Source organism: Astatotilapia calliptera, chromosome 6 (assembly GCF_964374335.1).
Source record: "Astatotilapia calliptera chromosome 6, fAstCal68.1, whole genome shotgun sequence".
In the NCBI taxonomy this organism is placed as follows: Eukaryota; Metazoa; Chordata; class Actinopteri; order Cichliformes; family Cichlidae; genus Astatotilapia; species Astatotilapia calliptera.
The window spans coordinates 27,850,101-27,865,849 of NC_137427.1; the positions used below are offsets into that span (position 1 = coordinate 27,850,101).

The 15,749-nt window shown below is 40.8% G+C and overlaps 1 protein-coding gene across 3 annotated transcripts in view; it reads left to right on the forward strand.

The window, feature by feature from the left end:
- Positions 1-2,699: 2,699 nt before the first annotated feature.
- The window catches only part of tll1 (tolloid-like 1), a 61,523-nt gene continuing 48,473 nt past the window's right edge, over positions 2,700-15,749 (forward strand). Inside the window, exons 1-2 of one of the 3 annotated variants that reach the window (XM_026171435.2) lie at positions 2,700-2,914; positions 4,220-4,698. In XM_026171435.2, coding sequence (XP_026027220.2) covers positions 4,518-4,698 — 181 coding nt within the window. In that variant the 5' untranslated portion in view covers positions 2,700-2,914; positions 4,220-4,517. Of the gene's footprint in view, positions 2,915-3,971; positions 4,699-15,749 lie in introns of those variants that run through there. The other 2 variants (XM_026171434.2, XM_080303034.1) reach the window with 2 other exon arrangements.

Here is a 15,749-nt window from a genome sequence, read left to right on the forward strand (position 1 = left end):
GTCAGAAATTTGAATGAAATGATCTGCTGATCCTGCATCAAGTGGAAAAAAACACCAACAAAAATAAATGCAAATAGAATAAATGGTAGCAAAAGGAGGAAAAGAGAGTTGTGTTGTTTGTATGATATATCCACCAGCTATGAGAACTAAGTACAGGTTCTCAGTAGGTTGCATCGCAACAAAAGCTTACCTGAATATACATGATATTTACTTGAACAATGCTTACAGTAACATGGCGTCACAGTGTACCACTACATGTTGTGTTACTTATACTGCTGTAGCAGTAAACAAAGAGATACACCAGGTCACCAGAAATAAGATTCTCATGCAATGATCAATTTCTTCAGATTTAAGATCTCATTTAGGGCTGTATGCATTGATTTAGGGGCGTTTGTAGTGTACATGTATTATTTATGTTCTTGGAAACCTGCTAAATATACATAACATACTTAACATGTTCCTGAGGGAAACATCTGCTTCTTCAGCTAAATGCTCCACCACCACCACTGTGTCCGCCTTCCAGAGCATGCAGCTGTTTTTATCTATTTAAGTAAAAACAGCTGTATGCTCATATTATAGCATACATTTTTTACATTACAGATTTCTTTCAGCTTGATAAGTCGTGCTTTAAATCTCATTCAAGTCACATTTTGGGTCAAAATCTCTGTTTTTAGCAGCATTTCATCAGGTTGATGAATATGTTGCACATCAAAGCTGAATGTAATATTTTGACATGAATATCATGAAAATGTGGCTGTTGTCTTCATATAGATGAATGGCAGTGTAGGAAATGTTGCTGTGGATTTGATATGTTTCTATGGATTACAGCAGAATTAATTCAAGGTAACTGGGGACTCTATGAGTGACAAAGATAGCTTAAACAGTCTGTTATAACCAGAGTGGATCACTCAAATGCCTGATTCAGATAATGCATATCTTTGAAGTCAGAGTAGTGTGCAGCAAACCTGGTGCAGTTCAATTCTACTGCATCTAGAAACAAAGCTAATATTAGTGCTCCAATACCTGCAGACCACAGCACTTGGAGGAGTCTCGAGGGGCTGCTGCTTTGTTTGAGGGTTCCTCTTGATATTTGTGTGCGGGTGTATGTGTGTGTTTGGATATGAGAGAGTGTGGCTTCAGGGAGGGGTGGTGGTCAGTGCGCTGGGTCAGAATGCTGGCGAGGTACTTTCACAGAGTTTCACTGATCGATAAGTGCTTTAAATAGGGACACAAATACCTGAACACAGCATTAATTTCAATAGCTGGAGCCTATTTAAGAAGGAAGCGTTTTTGCTGAATAGATTTGGTGGGTAGTAACCACACAGATGGACTGTAAGTGGCTTGAAAGGCCAAAAATGCCACTAAATGCCTTCCCTGGTGTTAATTTGCAGGTGTTCGAGAGGGAAAAGCAGACCACAAATAAGCACTAAACACACACGCACACAAACACTAAGTAAAGTGTGGAGGCTTTTTAAAATAACTTTAACACTGTTCTCGTGGTAAGTACGAGTCTTGTGACATGCACTCCCAAAACAACAACATGCCCACCAGCTTCACCCAAACGTCTATGCAAATCAACACGCATCGGCATAACATGGATGTAGAAAGAATGTATTTGACCTGCGGTTAACAACTGCACACTTAAACACACCGATTAGTGCAGTGAGTCACAAACTATAAGATACCCCTAGGCATGGATGACCAGTAGAAACTTGTGAAGTGAAATGAAGCTGAGTGAAGGTGACTTGGTTGGAAAACACACAAGCAAGTGTCAGCCAGTGCTGCTGTGCTGACTTTTATTTCATTAAAATTTCATTTGTCTTTTGTTTTTGTACAATGGTTGAAAATGTGGAGTGGGAGGGCAAGAGCTCGTTTTGGCTTAGAGTAGTGGCTCGTGGCATTTACCTGCCAAACTTTTTGCTGAGCTAAGCAGTAGTGCTTCAGCACACCCTGCTGGTGATGGCAGTTTGCTTGCTCTCCCCAAAGTTTTTCTTTATCTACCTATTTATTTTTATTATCCTTGTTAGTGCAATTCTTGCCATTAAGACTCGTTGATAATATCAGAACCCTGATCTTAGTATGAGGAATCAGACTGACACAGATTCATCCTGTCAGAGTTGGTTGTTGCTCCTTTTTTCTATCCCACAAACTTTCAGGTTGTCCAGCAGGTTAATTTTGGGACAAAAAAAACCAGGAGTGTGTCGACCTGCGCGCGCGCGTGTGCGCGCGTGTGTGCTGCCTCTAAGGCAGGGGTGTCAAACTCAGATACACAGTGGGCCAAAATTCAAAACTGGAACAAAGTCGCGGGCTAACGTTAATATTTATTGAAAAAAAAAAAAAAAAAAAAAAAAAAAAAAAAAATATATATATATATATATATATATATATATATATATATATATATTCCTCCAGATATAAGAATGAATCTTTTCTTATGGACAAGTTTAGCTGATAAACTGAATATGGAACAAGCAAAGCTTAATACTAAACAATATATACATTAGCTGTATAATGCCAGTAGGCCAGCTCTAATAGTAATTTGGTATGGCTTCGCGGGCCAAATGTAATTAGGCTGCGGGCCAAATTTGGCCCACGGGCCAGAGTTTGACACCTATGCTCTAAGGGATTTGTGTCCAACCGTGGATAGTGGACAGCTTGCGGCTGGATTGATGGCGTGACGTCAGCGCGCCGCTACCTCTCCCAGAGGGCAGGATTAGTCGGGAGCGGCAGAGACAGCGCTCCGGTAATCTCCCGGTAATAAATGGGGGGAGTCAGGCACGTTTGAAACTGCCGGTACCGAGTGACACCCCGAGACCCCCTGAGACTCCGGAGAAAGTCCCCACAGTTGCAGCACGATGGGTCGCTATGTGGCTCCGCAGCAATCCAACGCGCCCCGGGCAGGTAAACGCAGCAGGTAAGCTGTGGAGACGTATGGGTGAGCTTGTCTCAGGAGGATTTACACTGGCAAGGTGTTCACTGTCTGTCAACAACTGCTGGGGTTTTATTTTTACTGCTGTAGTCTTCCGTGTGTGCATGTGCACGTGTATAGGCAGCACTGGGGGAGATTATGGGTGGTTCCTGACAACTTTGCAGTCCGTGCGAAATTAGAGTAAAATACGTCAAATGAAATTGACTGTAAAGGATTTTTTTCTCCCCCTCTTGCCTAAATGCTCTTAGCGTTCTTTTCATGAACTAACACGCTCAGGCTGCTGCGCTGGACCTGTGGATGTCAGGGATGCAGGGGAGGATCACGAACTCGGTTGTTGACCGACCTACTGCTGCCAAGGGTATTTATGAGAGATTAGAGAAGACATCATAGGTGAATGGCAGACTGGTCTATCTATCTATCTCGGGTTGCAGACTATCTCCCACTCTAAAGGCCATTGTTCAGTAGGGATTTATTTATTTATTTATTGAAATTCACTATTTAAGTTTCAAAGGTTTAAAACTGATGTCCCTCTCCCTCTCTCTATGACAGCAACTCAGAAGGGGGCCAGAATAAAAGACCACTTGTCACGTCATGACTGTAAAGCTCCTGCCTCTGGGCGTTTATGGTTTGGCTCTCACCTACTTGGCACCTGCCTCAGAATAACCAGATAACACCTACTTAGAGTCACAGGCAAATTTGTGGCCACCGTGTTACTTTTACCGCTACCGGTTCTTTACTGCCAGTTCACTTTATTTTGCGGGTCAATGTGAATAAAGGTCCAATTAAGCCGGTGATGATTAGTGAGCGGCTTCCTCTCTGAGATCAGAGAGAAGGCTCAGGAGTTTTGCGCATTAAAAAAAACGAACGAAGAAGACTGCGAATGGTCCATTGAATGGAGACAAAAGAAGACAGAGACGTGTGGTTCTGCACCACTTGGGACGAACAGTGCGGTTGTGTGTGTGTGTGTGTGTGTGTGTGTGTGTGTGTGTGTGTGTGTGTGTGTGTGTGTGTGTGTGTGTGTGAATGGGCGGTGCGCTGACTTGGGTTGAGAGAGAGAGACAGTACCACCACCGGACACGAGAGAAAGAGAGAGAGAGAGAGAGCGAGAGAGAGAGAGAGAGAGAGAGAGAGAGAGATTGCGCTAGGCGAGGGACAAGAGTGTTGGTTGGAAACACACAAGGTGGATGATTCTCGTGCGTGCAGCAGCAGCAGACACACCACCGTGCGTCTTTACGCTCAGAGATCACCCAGCCCTGATCTCCTAACCTCTCCTCTTTCTTGCTTGTCTAGCAGCAGCTTCACCTGCGAAGCCACAGCGGAGGACAGCGGAGCTTCTCAGCGGACACTTTGCTGACTGAGAGACGGACGCACGGAAACCTCAGCGTACTTTAACCATGGAGGAGAGTCAGTCGGAGTAGGGTAACTTACTACAACCTACACCATCCACAAGCAGACTGTCACAAAGGACGCCAATCTTCAAGATGGCCCGATAAATTCTTAACGCCGTGCTTCGGAGATTGGATTGTCCATCTCTCAGTAGCGCACGAGACGAGCAGAGAGGCCGTTATTTGGTTATTTCAGTCTTCAGATGGACCGTGTGCCATCCGCACTTGCTGGTAAGATGCGCTGGATCACACTGGTGCTTGCCGGCTTGACTTTCTGGGGCAAAGTTACTATTTGTAACTGTTTCGACTACGAGGAGCCAGACTATGAATATTATGAGGAAGAGAGAGCGGAGACCATTGACTACAAGGACCCCTGCAAAGCTGGTGAGTCATTTTACTTTATTTTAGCTTTTAAATTATAAAAGTAACACAAGAACTATATTTATTACTCTGGTCACGGTGATCCTGCCCTCCTACAGCTGGCTCCGAGGCGGCACGTGCGTGTGTGTATGAGGGATGACAGCGCGCTTCTGCCAATAACCGCATAACCGGTGTCGGTGTCTGTAGCGATCTCGCAGATGCATGCCACGTGCATGCCACGGTGACGGTCACGTTAAGTCTGATGCACTTTTCAATGCATGCAAACACACAAACATGCTCACATTCAGCTCAAGCATCCCCCAGAGTCCAAATATTGGTGGCGCGCATGGATCGCATACGTTTGCGCGCGTGTGCAGATGTCAAGTCAACTAATAACAGGAATAAAAATAACAGCTGGATTTACACAGGCGCGGATTCACGTTCTGTCTCTCACACACATGCGCGTGCACACGTGATAAACATTTAACATTTGTGTAGTTGTTGTGGAGTAACACCCTGATGTGGCTTAATCGCTATGAACGAATTTCTTGTGTGTAAAAAATAAAAGAAAGAAAATCTTTCACTGAATCGAAAATAAATGTGTCTGTTGTGTCAGCGAGTGGTTGCCAGTTTTTTAAAGTTTTAAAGTTTTATACATAGGAGGTGTATTTTTTTAATAGGTCTTTTATTGGCGGCGGGAAAGGGGGGGGGGGGGGGTGTCATTTTGGATTTTATATAGTCGCTCTCTTAACCAGTCCCTCTCCTCCTAGTTATTCTCCTCTGTTAGCGCCTGGACCATAACCTTTAAATGCAGTATTTGTTGGTGACCATTTACGTATCCCCATTTTATTAAGGCTGGCTATATGGGAAATGTTTTAGACTGTTACCAGTGTAATGATGACCAGTGGCAGCACCAGATAAGATACACCAGATAGAAACTGGTATTATTACGTTTTCAGCGGTGTGAATCATCCATGTTCTTCTGCTTATCCAATTAAGGGTTACAATTTTTGTGAAAGCCTCTTCCAGCTGTCCTAGCGCTAGAAGAAGGGTACACCCTGGACATGTCACCAGCCTGTCATATGGCTGACAGAGAAACAGACAGACACACTACCTACAATCAATTAAGAATCACTAATAACCTAATATGCGGCAGACAACCCACGGAGTCACTAGGAGATGATGCAAACACACAGAAAAGGCCCAACAGGCCAGTGGATTCAACCACCAGCCACTGTGGAAATGACTGTACGCCAAAGAATAATTAGATTAAATCCTTCAATCCTCACTCTTCTTATTATCTTATACAGACAATACATCTTATGCTTCTTTTTTTACCTTCACTTGATGAAAACAAGCTTGTGCTGTTGCTCAAGTTATTAATTTTTAAAATATTGATAAGCTATAAAATTATTACTTTTTTTTCCTAGGTTTTATGTTTTTGTTCATTTGGGAACAAAAATGATTGAGAAATTGTTCTGCAAAAAGGTGTTCCTGTAAAACAGAAGAATACATGTACCTCAGGGCTGATGAGTATATGCACAGTGCCCTGAGGAGCTCCATCCTGTGTTGTGTTGGATGACCACAATTAACTGTGTGGTGGCCCTGGCCACCCTTGGCCACTACTTGGCTCCTCCCCTAATTGTCCTTGAAGTGCACAAACCATTAATAAGAAACATTTGGCACCTAGTAATTGTGTCTTAGGTAAAAGGGAAAATGCAGTTCAGTTTCATATATAGAGCAGCAATTCATAATCACAGTAGGCTCAAGGTGCTCGAGTTTGCTCCAAAATGAGAGAGAAAACGCCAACAATAGGACATATGTGTGTTGATCTTCTTGCTTTTAGGCCTAGAACAACGAATTTCATAATCTAACTTAATATCTTTTTGATATATTTTTTAAGGTTTTTCTGACCCTCTCCTCTCCTCTTTCTATAAGAGGGATGTTGGGATGGTGTAAAATAAATAAGCATCTTTTAAAATCTGGATCCTTGTTTGGGGTTACACCCTCCTGACTTTGTGTGTCTTTCTCCGTGTGTGTTTGTGTACATGCGTGTCCATGTGTGTTTTAGTGGTAGTTAATGTTGTCTGCGATGACACATTGGACTGATAAGAACTCCACCCCAGAGCGCTAAGCGTCCACACGCTGACCAACACACATTCTTCCCATACCAAATACACAAACCTGACAACCGTGGACATTGGCCAGTGTGTGTGTGTGTGTCTGCATGTGTGTTTGCTCATGTGCATGTCACACTGATCTCTATGGGTGATTTTTATGTTGACTCTGCAATCCCATGTCTCTGTGGCTTTTTAGCTATGCAAAGAACTTACCGTTCATTCGTTTGTGTGTGTTTTGATGGGAGCCCGGCAGGTTAAAGGGAGTCAGTAAGTCTACGCATGTTTGTGAGACCGAGCGAGTCTTTAAGGTTAAAATAACTGAGAGAAAAAACACAGCGAATGTATTTATTTTCTGAAAATATCGATGAACATAAAGAGCCTTCTATACTCAGCTGCTGAGGTTTCTTGCAGCAAATTGCATAAACGCACACAGGCACACACACTCCTAATAATCAACACATACGTTCATCTTATAAGCCTTATAATTTTACAAGTGCCATTTGTTTTCAGGCATTTCTGTTTTATTGGACATTTGACAGCTGGCACCTTTTTACATCATTTGAACATGTATAGCTCATTTATATTAAATACTGAGTCCTCAAATTTCATTCTCCTTTTACTTTCTCCTCTGATGATTTGGTTTATAATAAGAAAATGACAAAACCATCTCATCTCAGAGTCAGTGTAGGTTTTTTAAACTGTGAATGCAGCCCCACTGGTGAGGTATGAAACTGCTGTGGGTGGGGTGTGGACGACCAAGGTTAAAAAAAATGTAATTAACTTGAATGATTTGTGTAGGATCGGATAAGTGGAAGAGGATGGATAGATTTGTGCAGAGATAATAAAGTCTGGTGATGCAATGTTGATGACCTTTACTTCTCTAAAATTCAATTTGAGTCATTTTTTATTGTTAATAATTGCTGAAAGCTGTGCATGTGTGTGTAGTGGGGTCAATTACGGCTTCTGAAGGCAGAAATTTTTTTTAGAGCCACTGGTGTGGAGGGTGCTCTGGAGCTTTGGCCTGTTTTGCATGATGCTCATCAGCAGATTGAGTTTGCTTATCTTCTCATCTGGCTCAAAGTTTGCAAAGTTTTCATCATTTTATGGTGTCAGTTTATTGTTTAGATGCACAAGTCTTGGGCTAAAAAATAACACTACTGTAAATACAAACGAGTAAATGATTCTGTTTTTTGTTTTATGCCTGCATCCTCACCACCTGATGTCTGTAACTGTTCCACTTAGTACTGTGTGGGAGCATGTCATTTAATATCTACCTGCACATTCTGAAATACAAGCTTTCAATATGCTAATCCAGCCACAGATACGGACACACAAATGTTTCAGTGTGAGCCTGCAGAGCCTCTGACAGACACACACAAGTGTCTGCTGATGTGCAGCTGAATTTAAACCCACTCGCACGCACACATCTCCTGAGATTTTCTGGAGTAATCGTGTTGCAATTAATGCACTGACTTGGCAGCTATGTGCAGCTTGTAAGAAGTGGAAGCGCGACTCATTCCACGCCTGACCCCATGGCATCGGTCTGAGTGGTTGGTATTCCGCCTCCTGTTTTTGCTGGGAAAACACAAGGGGAATATTTGGCTGTCTGCTTATCTCCTCCGAGTCCCGCGCTGGTAGACAGGGGAACACACACTTCCATGCCTTTGTGAAGTGATTTCCCTACACGAACACACATGCACACACACACACGGTACACACACACATGCTAAGCTCCCTCCATTCACCCGCGCTTATCTCTTCCTGGTTGTCTGCATCCTGCTACTCAGCTGGAGATGACACACATACGCGCACGCCCACACACACAAATGCGCACACGTATGTGCCCCTACGCTCACTCAAGAGTCATTCATGCTTCCTTCCAAATCACTGTTCTCATAAAATCCTCACACACATCGAGTGAAAGCTAAACAAACCTCGGTATCTAAAGGCTGTGGGTCTTTTCTTCAGGAGGAATCAGAGACATTACTACCTTTTCTCTACTTTAAACACAATAGTCGGCCATCGTAGGAGTGTGTGTGGGCACAGTGTGTTGTTTTTTTTTATGGACACATCACTGAGATCAGGTGTTACAACATAAGACTTAAAAGATTTAAAAATTTTTATACAAAATTTGTTTGAGGGGTGGCACAGTGGCAAAATAGTTAAGAATTGTTGCTTGACAGCAAGAAAGTCCTAGCTTTGAATCCACCGGCTGGCACAGGCACATCTGTGTGGAATTTGCATATTCTTCCTGTGCCTGTGTGGGTTCTCTCTGGTGCTCCAACTTCCTCCCAGAGTCATGCATGTCAGATTAATCAGTGAGTCTAAAACTCTGTCACAGTTGCCAACGTCTATATTTCTGCGTTAACCACGCCACCCTGTCCAGGGTGTACTTCACCTCTTGCCCTTTGAAAGCTGAAATAGCCTCAGGCCTTCCACAATGCTAAAGTGAATAAGCAGTTCGGAGAATAGATGAATGAAATTAATGAATGAAACAAAGTTGTTTATTCTCTGCATCATGTGCACCTAAAGCAGATTGTCACTGCACATAGTCAGGTAATATGGCTAGTTACATCACAGTCTTCAATTCAACCTTTCATTGGAGGGATCACCTCATAAACCGTTTCACATTGGCTGAAGCTGATTCAGATGTGATGGTAGAATATATAAGGTACCATACTACACTGTACTTTACTGTAAAAATAACTGGGATCTGTTCTATCAGTTTCTCATTTTATATGCAGATAAAAGATTCTGGCACATGGGATTTAAAGAACCATTTAAAGTGTACGCCACAGTCTGAGGCAATTGCGTTATGTTGTTCACCACAGAACAAGATGCAGGGTGTGCTTGTTTGAAAGTCTCGTGGATAGGTTTGTTTTAGTCAAGAAGAACAGCAGAAAGAGCGTCAAACAAAACAAATCCAAAATAAACAGGACACGGATTAAGTCAGACATACTGTAGCATGAAAAGGAGGAACTGTGGTGGAGGTTGCAAAGTGGCTTGCAGATGCACAGCAGGTGCTGTTATCAATTTTTGGGGAAAACAAATCTGATGTTGATATACAGGTTGATATACATTGTACATAAATATATCCATGCAAAGTGCTGCTAGGCCTTTACTGCAATCACCTTTAGGTGCTGCTGGTTTGTGGCTCTCTTTGTCATCATTTCCATAACATAGAAGCTGCTCTGTTGGGATGAGATCGGAAGACCGACTTGGCCAATCAAGAATATGGCCTTTATTTGGCTGGAGAAGCTATTGTGTTGTTTTTGCTATAAACTTTAGGTCATTATCCATTTGCACTGTAAAGCACTGTCTGATCAGTTTTGAAGCATTTGGCTAAGTCTGAGCAGAGAACATAACCCTGTACACTTCAAAATCTATCCTGCTACTTCTATCAGCAGTTGCATGATAAATAAAAAACACAAGTAGCCTGGTTACACAAACAGGAATACACGTCGACGCCATAACGTTACCTCCAACATGGTTTATACATGACGTGGCATACTTTAACAATTAACTGTTTCCCCCCTTCTCCATACTTTTGTTGTTGTTGTTTTTCTTAACAATGGGAATAATTCTATGGTTGTTCACTTTAGTTGTCATCTATAGTGTTTCAGGCTTCCTTTTTTGTAAACAATGCACTGGGCTAATTATACAGATCTTTTATCTGCTTAATTTGTCATAGAAAGGAACAGGAGTAACCTGGTTATAAAAGAGCTGTTTGTCAATCAATTTTTGATTTAATTTTGAGCCTTTGAAAATGTTGAGACTGTATAATGAAATGGCTGTAATTCCTCCTCAACAGTTAATGCAAGGCTTTTGTTGAAACCCTTGAATTAAACCTGCAAGTCTGCGCTTCAATCACATCTTTATTCTTTGATTTAAAACCCACTGTGGCATAGAGAGAAAGAAATTAGTAATGATAACCAATACAGCTGATTAGTACGAGTTTAACTCACACTTAAATTTTCTAGAAGTGTCCCAAGCGTACCTCAGATCCTGGGATTTGAACGCCTGTGCAGGTATATGTTCGCTGTGTACTGTACATGCAGCCCACCAAGTCGTGACATGAGCTGCAGCTACTGTTCATCCCTTCCCCCATTCATCAGTAGGAAGGAAACTAGAGCAACATGTGTATGTGTACATTTGGCACCGCGGCTGCCTTGCATCTTTGTGTGTTAGCGAGGGAGCAAGTGGTCTCACTCATATTATATTAAACAGGATTTTCCCGAGCAGAGTGCTCCTGCCACTGAGCTTCCGAAGTCTTCCTCAGGATTCCCGCCTCAGCACAAACTCTGCGGCCATGCCCAGGGCCGACTGTTTGTTCTGGAGCGTCATTGTTCCGGAGCAGCAGAAGCCATGAGTCAGCATCGTCTTCACATCGCCCACCTGCCATGCACCGTTCAATTATTAAATGTCTAGGTGCTTTTATGTCACCCAGCTTTCCCTGATGGTATTTATAGAAGCAAAAAAATAAAAAATAAAAAATCAGACCCATTCACACATTAATGTCTGAAGAAAAGCATCTTTCTCCTGGCAGTCAAACTTGTTTTGTTGTCTAAGTATTGTAGCAGCAAACTCCTCCCTACACTCCACCTGCTGCAGTTGCGATCTTTGATGCCTAAGCAAGCTAACATTACAGGAAAAAAGTGATGACCATGTAGCTGAGCTAGCCTGTATTGTCACCTGTGGCTGAAGACAGATACGTTTAACCAAACCAGGTAAAGAGAAATATCTTTTTGAGTTCAGATCTCTGACAAAGATCTCTTTAGGATCCTTATGATGTCATAAATTCTGGTTTTCTCAGTCTTTAATTGCCCCCATAGATAATCAGCACTATTGAGATCAGGTGACTGTGGAGGGCAGTTCATCGTACCTCTTCTTTCCTCTTCTTTGGTCTTCTGCTGCTGTACGACTCCTTGTGGTGCTGCTTCTCCTTTGTAAAGAGTTCACCAAACGATGTCTCCATTTCCCTCTCAATATCATACTGCTTAGGGGAATTTGAGGCACAGCTGATGGACGAACAACAGCTACAAGTTGATTATTTTAAAAATTCCTCTGATGTGAGTCAATCAATTCCGCCTGAGTCTCATGTGAACGCTGCTCCACTGGAAAGATTTCATGCCTTCACTTGATTTATGCACTGTAATCTAACTGAAACTCATCATTTACGGCAACTGCACTGAAATCCAACTTCAAATGAAGTTACTCATCCGGTAATTGAAACTATGTAGTCACACCTGGGTTCAGCTATCTGCGATCTCAACAAGAACAACATTGTTCTCTGTTCTATGACTTTGTGCATTTAAAGGCCAGTTGGCTGCTCGTTCCCTGGGTGCAGACCCGGGGCACGCCGACGGGAAACCGAGCCGTAATCACGTCCCGTCACAATGTCTGGCCAAACCCATGACCCGCTAGGGAGGAATCCCAGTGTCACAGTAAAGTGATTAGGGGGTTACACCAGCTCTGTGAGTGCATGCGTCATATGATATCATGTTATTCTGTCTCATACCAAACATGTCTTTGCGCGATCTCGCTGTCAATTTATAGTTCAGAGTTCTAAGTGAGCGAGGCCTTTGAAATCTTTTCATTCATTTCAGATTTAATTATACAGCAGCCAGTTCACAACACGAGTCATCTCAGGTCACAGCACATTTAAGGTCAAGACCTTAGAAAAAGAGAAAACCCCCTTTGAGCAATGAACAGTGGAGATAAGGTGGTTTTTACTCAACATATTTGTGCTCTCCTACCCTTTACCTTCCATCCATAGCATTTTACAACATGTTCTTCTTTTCCTTTTGATCTCTTGGCATAGACTACTAGCAATATTTACTGAAAAAACTAAAAATAGCTCCACTTGGACAAAAGCTCCTGTTAACTGGATTTGTTTATGATCAGTCTGGACTTCATTCCGGGTCATTTCAAATGTCCAGGTGTGTGCCTCACGGCCCTGCCATCTGTTTTCAGCTGTGTTCACGGATGAAGAAACTGTGCTTATTCTAATCTCTAGACAAACACACACGCACACTGTGGCGCAGGTAAACACAGTGATGTGTCAGTGTACAAGTGTGTAACTGGGTCTTTGTCAGTGTCTGGGACTATATTTACGTCTGTAAAAATATATAATTAGAGTTTGCGTGTTTTGTATAGAGTCAGACCTCAGTGCGACTGGTGATTTTAAAGTTTCTAATTATGGCTTCAATTCAGTGAATACTCACCAACACTGTAAGTACCCTGTTTTATTCAGGATTTTTTTCTATTGCATGTCACTCTTGTCTCTTGCCTCTGTGTCTCTCTCTTTCAAATCTACTTGCAGCAGGGTGTGGGTATGAACATTTTTGGACTTGGACTAAGCAGCTACATTTTTCACATTTTTTTTTTTTTTTTACCAGTGATAGAAAAACTGCAGCATCTCTTTACATTCCAGCACCTTGGCGTAAGTGCAGTAGCTCAGCATTATTCCATCTTAAACACTCAAAGAAGAATAGAAACGGCCGTTTCAATTTCAAGTGCTACTCAAAGTCATACTTTGCTTCACAATGGACAATGGGGGCTTTGGACAGTTTGGTTTCACAGCAGTTATTTTGGGTTTCGGGATAAAAAAAAATCCATAGAGACAATCCATGTAGCATCTCCAGGAATTTCAACACTTTACAATTTGTGTTTGAGTCTAATGTTCGATCAGAGTGTTGTGAACGTTATGAAGGTTGGTACGTGGGCTTGTGTCACACATAGGCTTTGACACAACCCCCCTCTGTGTACTCTGTAAAGGAAGGCCAACTTGAAAGTGCTTTAAACTGACTCCTTTGGTTGGTAAAATCAATCAAAAGCTATACAAGACTATAAGACTATTTATTTATTTATGGCCTCTGCAGATATTAACCTGGTTTCAATCACCAGTTTCAAAACTTACCGAATATGGTGGTTGGTTTTTTTTTTGCAAATTTTGTAAATTAGGAGTAAAATAGATAATAAGAAGCAAACTCACCAAGGCAGCTCACTCTCCAATATTTACCTTTAAAGGAAATATTGTATTTTGTATAAATTCATTTGGGTTTTTAAATTCAAGAAGTTTGTAGTGCAGTAAAAGTCAGATAAGGGATTACAGGTATTGATTTGTAAACGATCTGACATGAATAACTTGATCCTATTATATGATATTATACCACTATGACTAACTAGGCAGCTCATTCTCTGTCTCTTAGCAACCCTGTCTTTAAACATGCAACACACTTTGGGGTAGAAGTGTAAAAGTGAGGTCAGAGGTCAAATGTTGTAGTTGTTAAGTCCTTTTACATTGTTGTTTATACTAGTCAGACTAGTTGGAGCATCTGATTGTTGATGTGTTTTATAATGTTTGGAATGTTTTTCTGTTATATATACTGCTGGTGTTTTTATAGACTTAAAAAAGGCGTTTGATACAATTGATCATTCTATATTAATGAATAAACTAGAGAGATATGGCATAAGAGGGATAGCATACAAGTGGATGAAAAGTTACCTGGATGAAAGATATCAATATGTCGAATTCAATAATGTAAAATCTAAGCAGTTGAAGGTAACTTGTGGCGTTCCTCAGGGCTCTGTGCTGGGCCCTAAATTATTTATATTATATATAAATGACATATGTAGTGTTTCCAAACTGTTAAAATGTGTATTGTTTGCTGATGATACCACTCTATACTGCTCAGGTAAAAACTTAGAACAGCTTCTGACTACAGCGGAAAAGGAGTTAAATATATTAAAAAACTGGTTTGATGTAAATAAGTTATCATTAAATATAAAGAAAACAAAATTGATTATTTGTGGCACTAGACAAATGAAAAATGTATCTAAAATAAGGGTTAATGGAATTGAAATTGAAAGAGTGTACAAAAATAAATTTCTTGGAGTGATAATTGATGATAAGCTGAGTTGGAAGTCTCATATAAACCATGTGAAAACAAAAATGTCAAAAACCATTGCTATTCTCTATAAAACAAAGCATGTCCTGAACAAAAAATCATTATACACACTTTATTGTACTCTGTTGCTTCCATATATGACTTACTGTCTGGAGATATGGGGTAATGCATATAAAACGAACACTCTTCATATTTTCAAGTTACAAAAAAGAGCTATAAGAATTATAAACCAATCAAACTATATAGAACCAACTAACATTTTGTTTATTAATCTGAATACCCTGAAATTTTATGATTTAGTTGAATATAAAATGGCACAGATAATGTATAAAGCACAAAATAACTTGCTTTGCCCCAGTACTCAGAAGCTGTTCAAAGTCAGAGAAAGTCAATATGACTTAAGGGGAACAGATTTCTTTAAAAAAAAACAAGATAAGGACAAACATAAAGCAGAGATGTGTTTCTGTTAGAGGAGTTAACCTGTGGAATAGTTATGACAGTGATTTAAAAAGGTGTAGTTCATTTTCCTTGTTTAAAAACATGTTTAAAAATAGAGTATTAGAAAAATATATAAATCAAGAATGAAAAGAGCAAAAAGGAGAAAAAAAAATAACCTCTTGATTCTTTTGCTTTGATGTAGTTACTTATCTAAGGTGGAAAGTTTTTTTTTCTTTGTTTTTTTTTTTTTTTTTGTTGGTTTGTTTGTTTGTTTGTTTGGTTTTTGCTTTGTTTTATTATTTTCTTCAAGCCCTGTGTACAGGAGCTGCATACAAAAAGATATTTTGTGAAAAGGGTTGGCGTAATAAGCAAATGCTTCAGCCAATACCTTTTGATTAGCCTTGTCTCACGCTTTCTTTCTTTATGGTAGATTTTTGTTCTGCTTTCACTGTTTTTTTTCCCCCACTGTTTTCACTGAGATTTGAATTTGAATGCTAATCAATAAAATCAAAATCAAAATGAAAAAAAAAATGTGACATCATATTTGGATGCAAACTATAATGTGGTATTTAGAAGATATACGTGTCACATATACATGTAGATATGA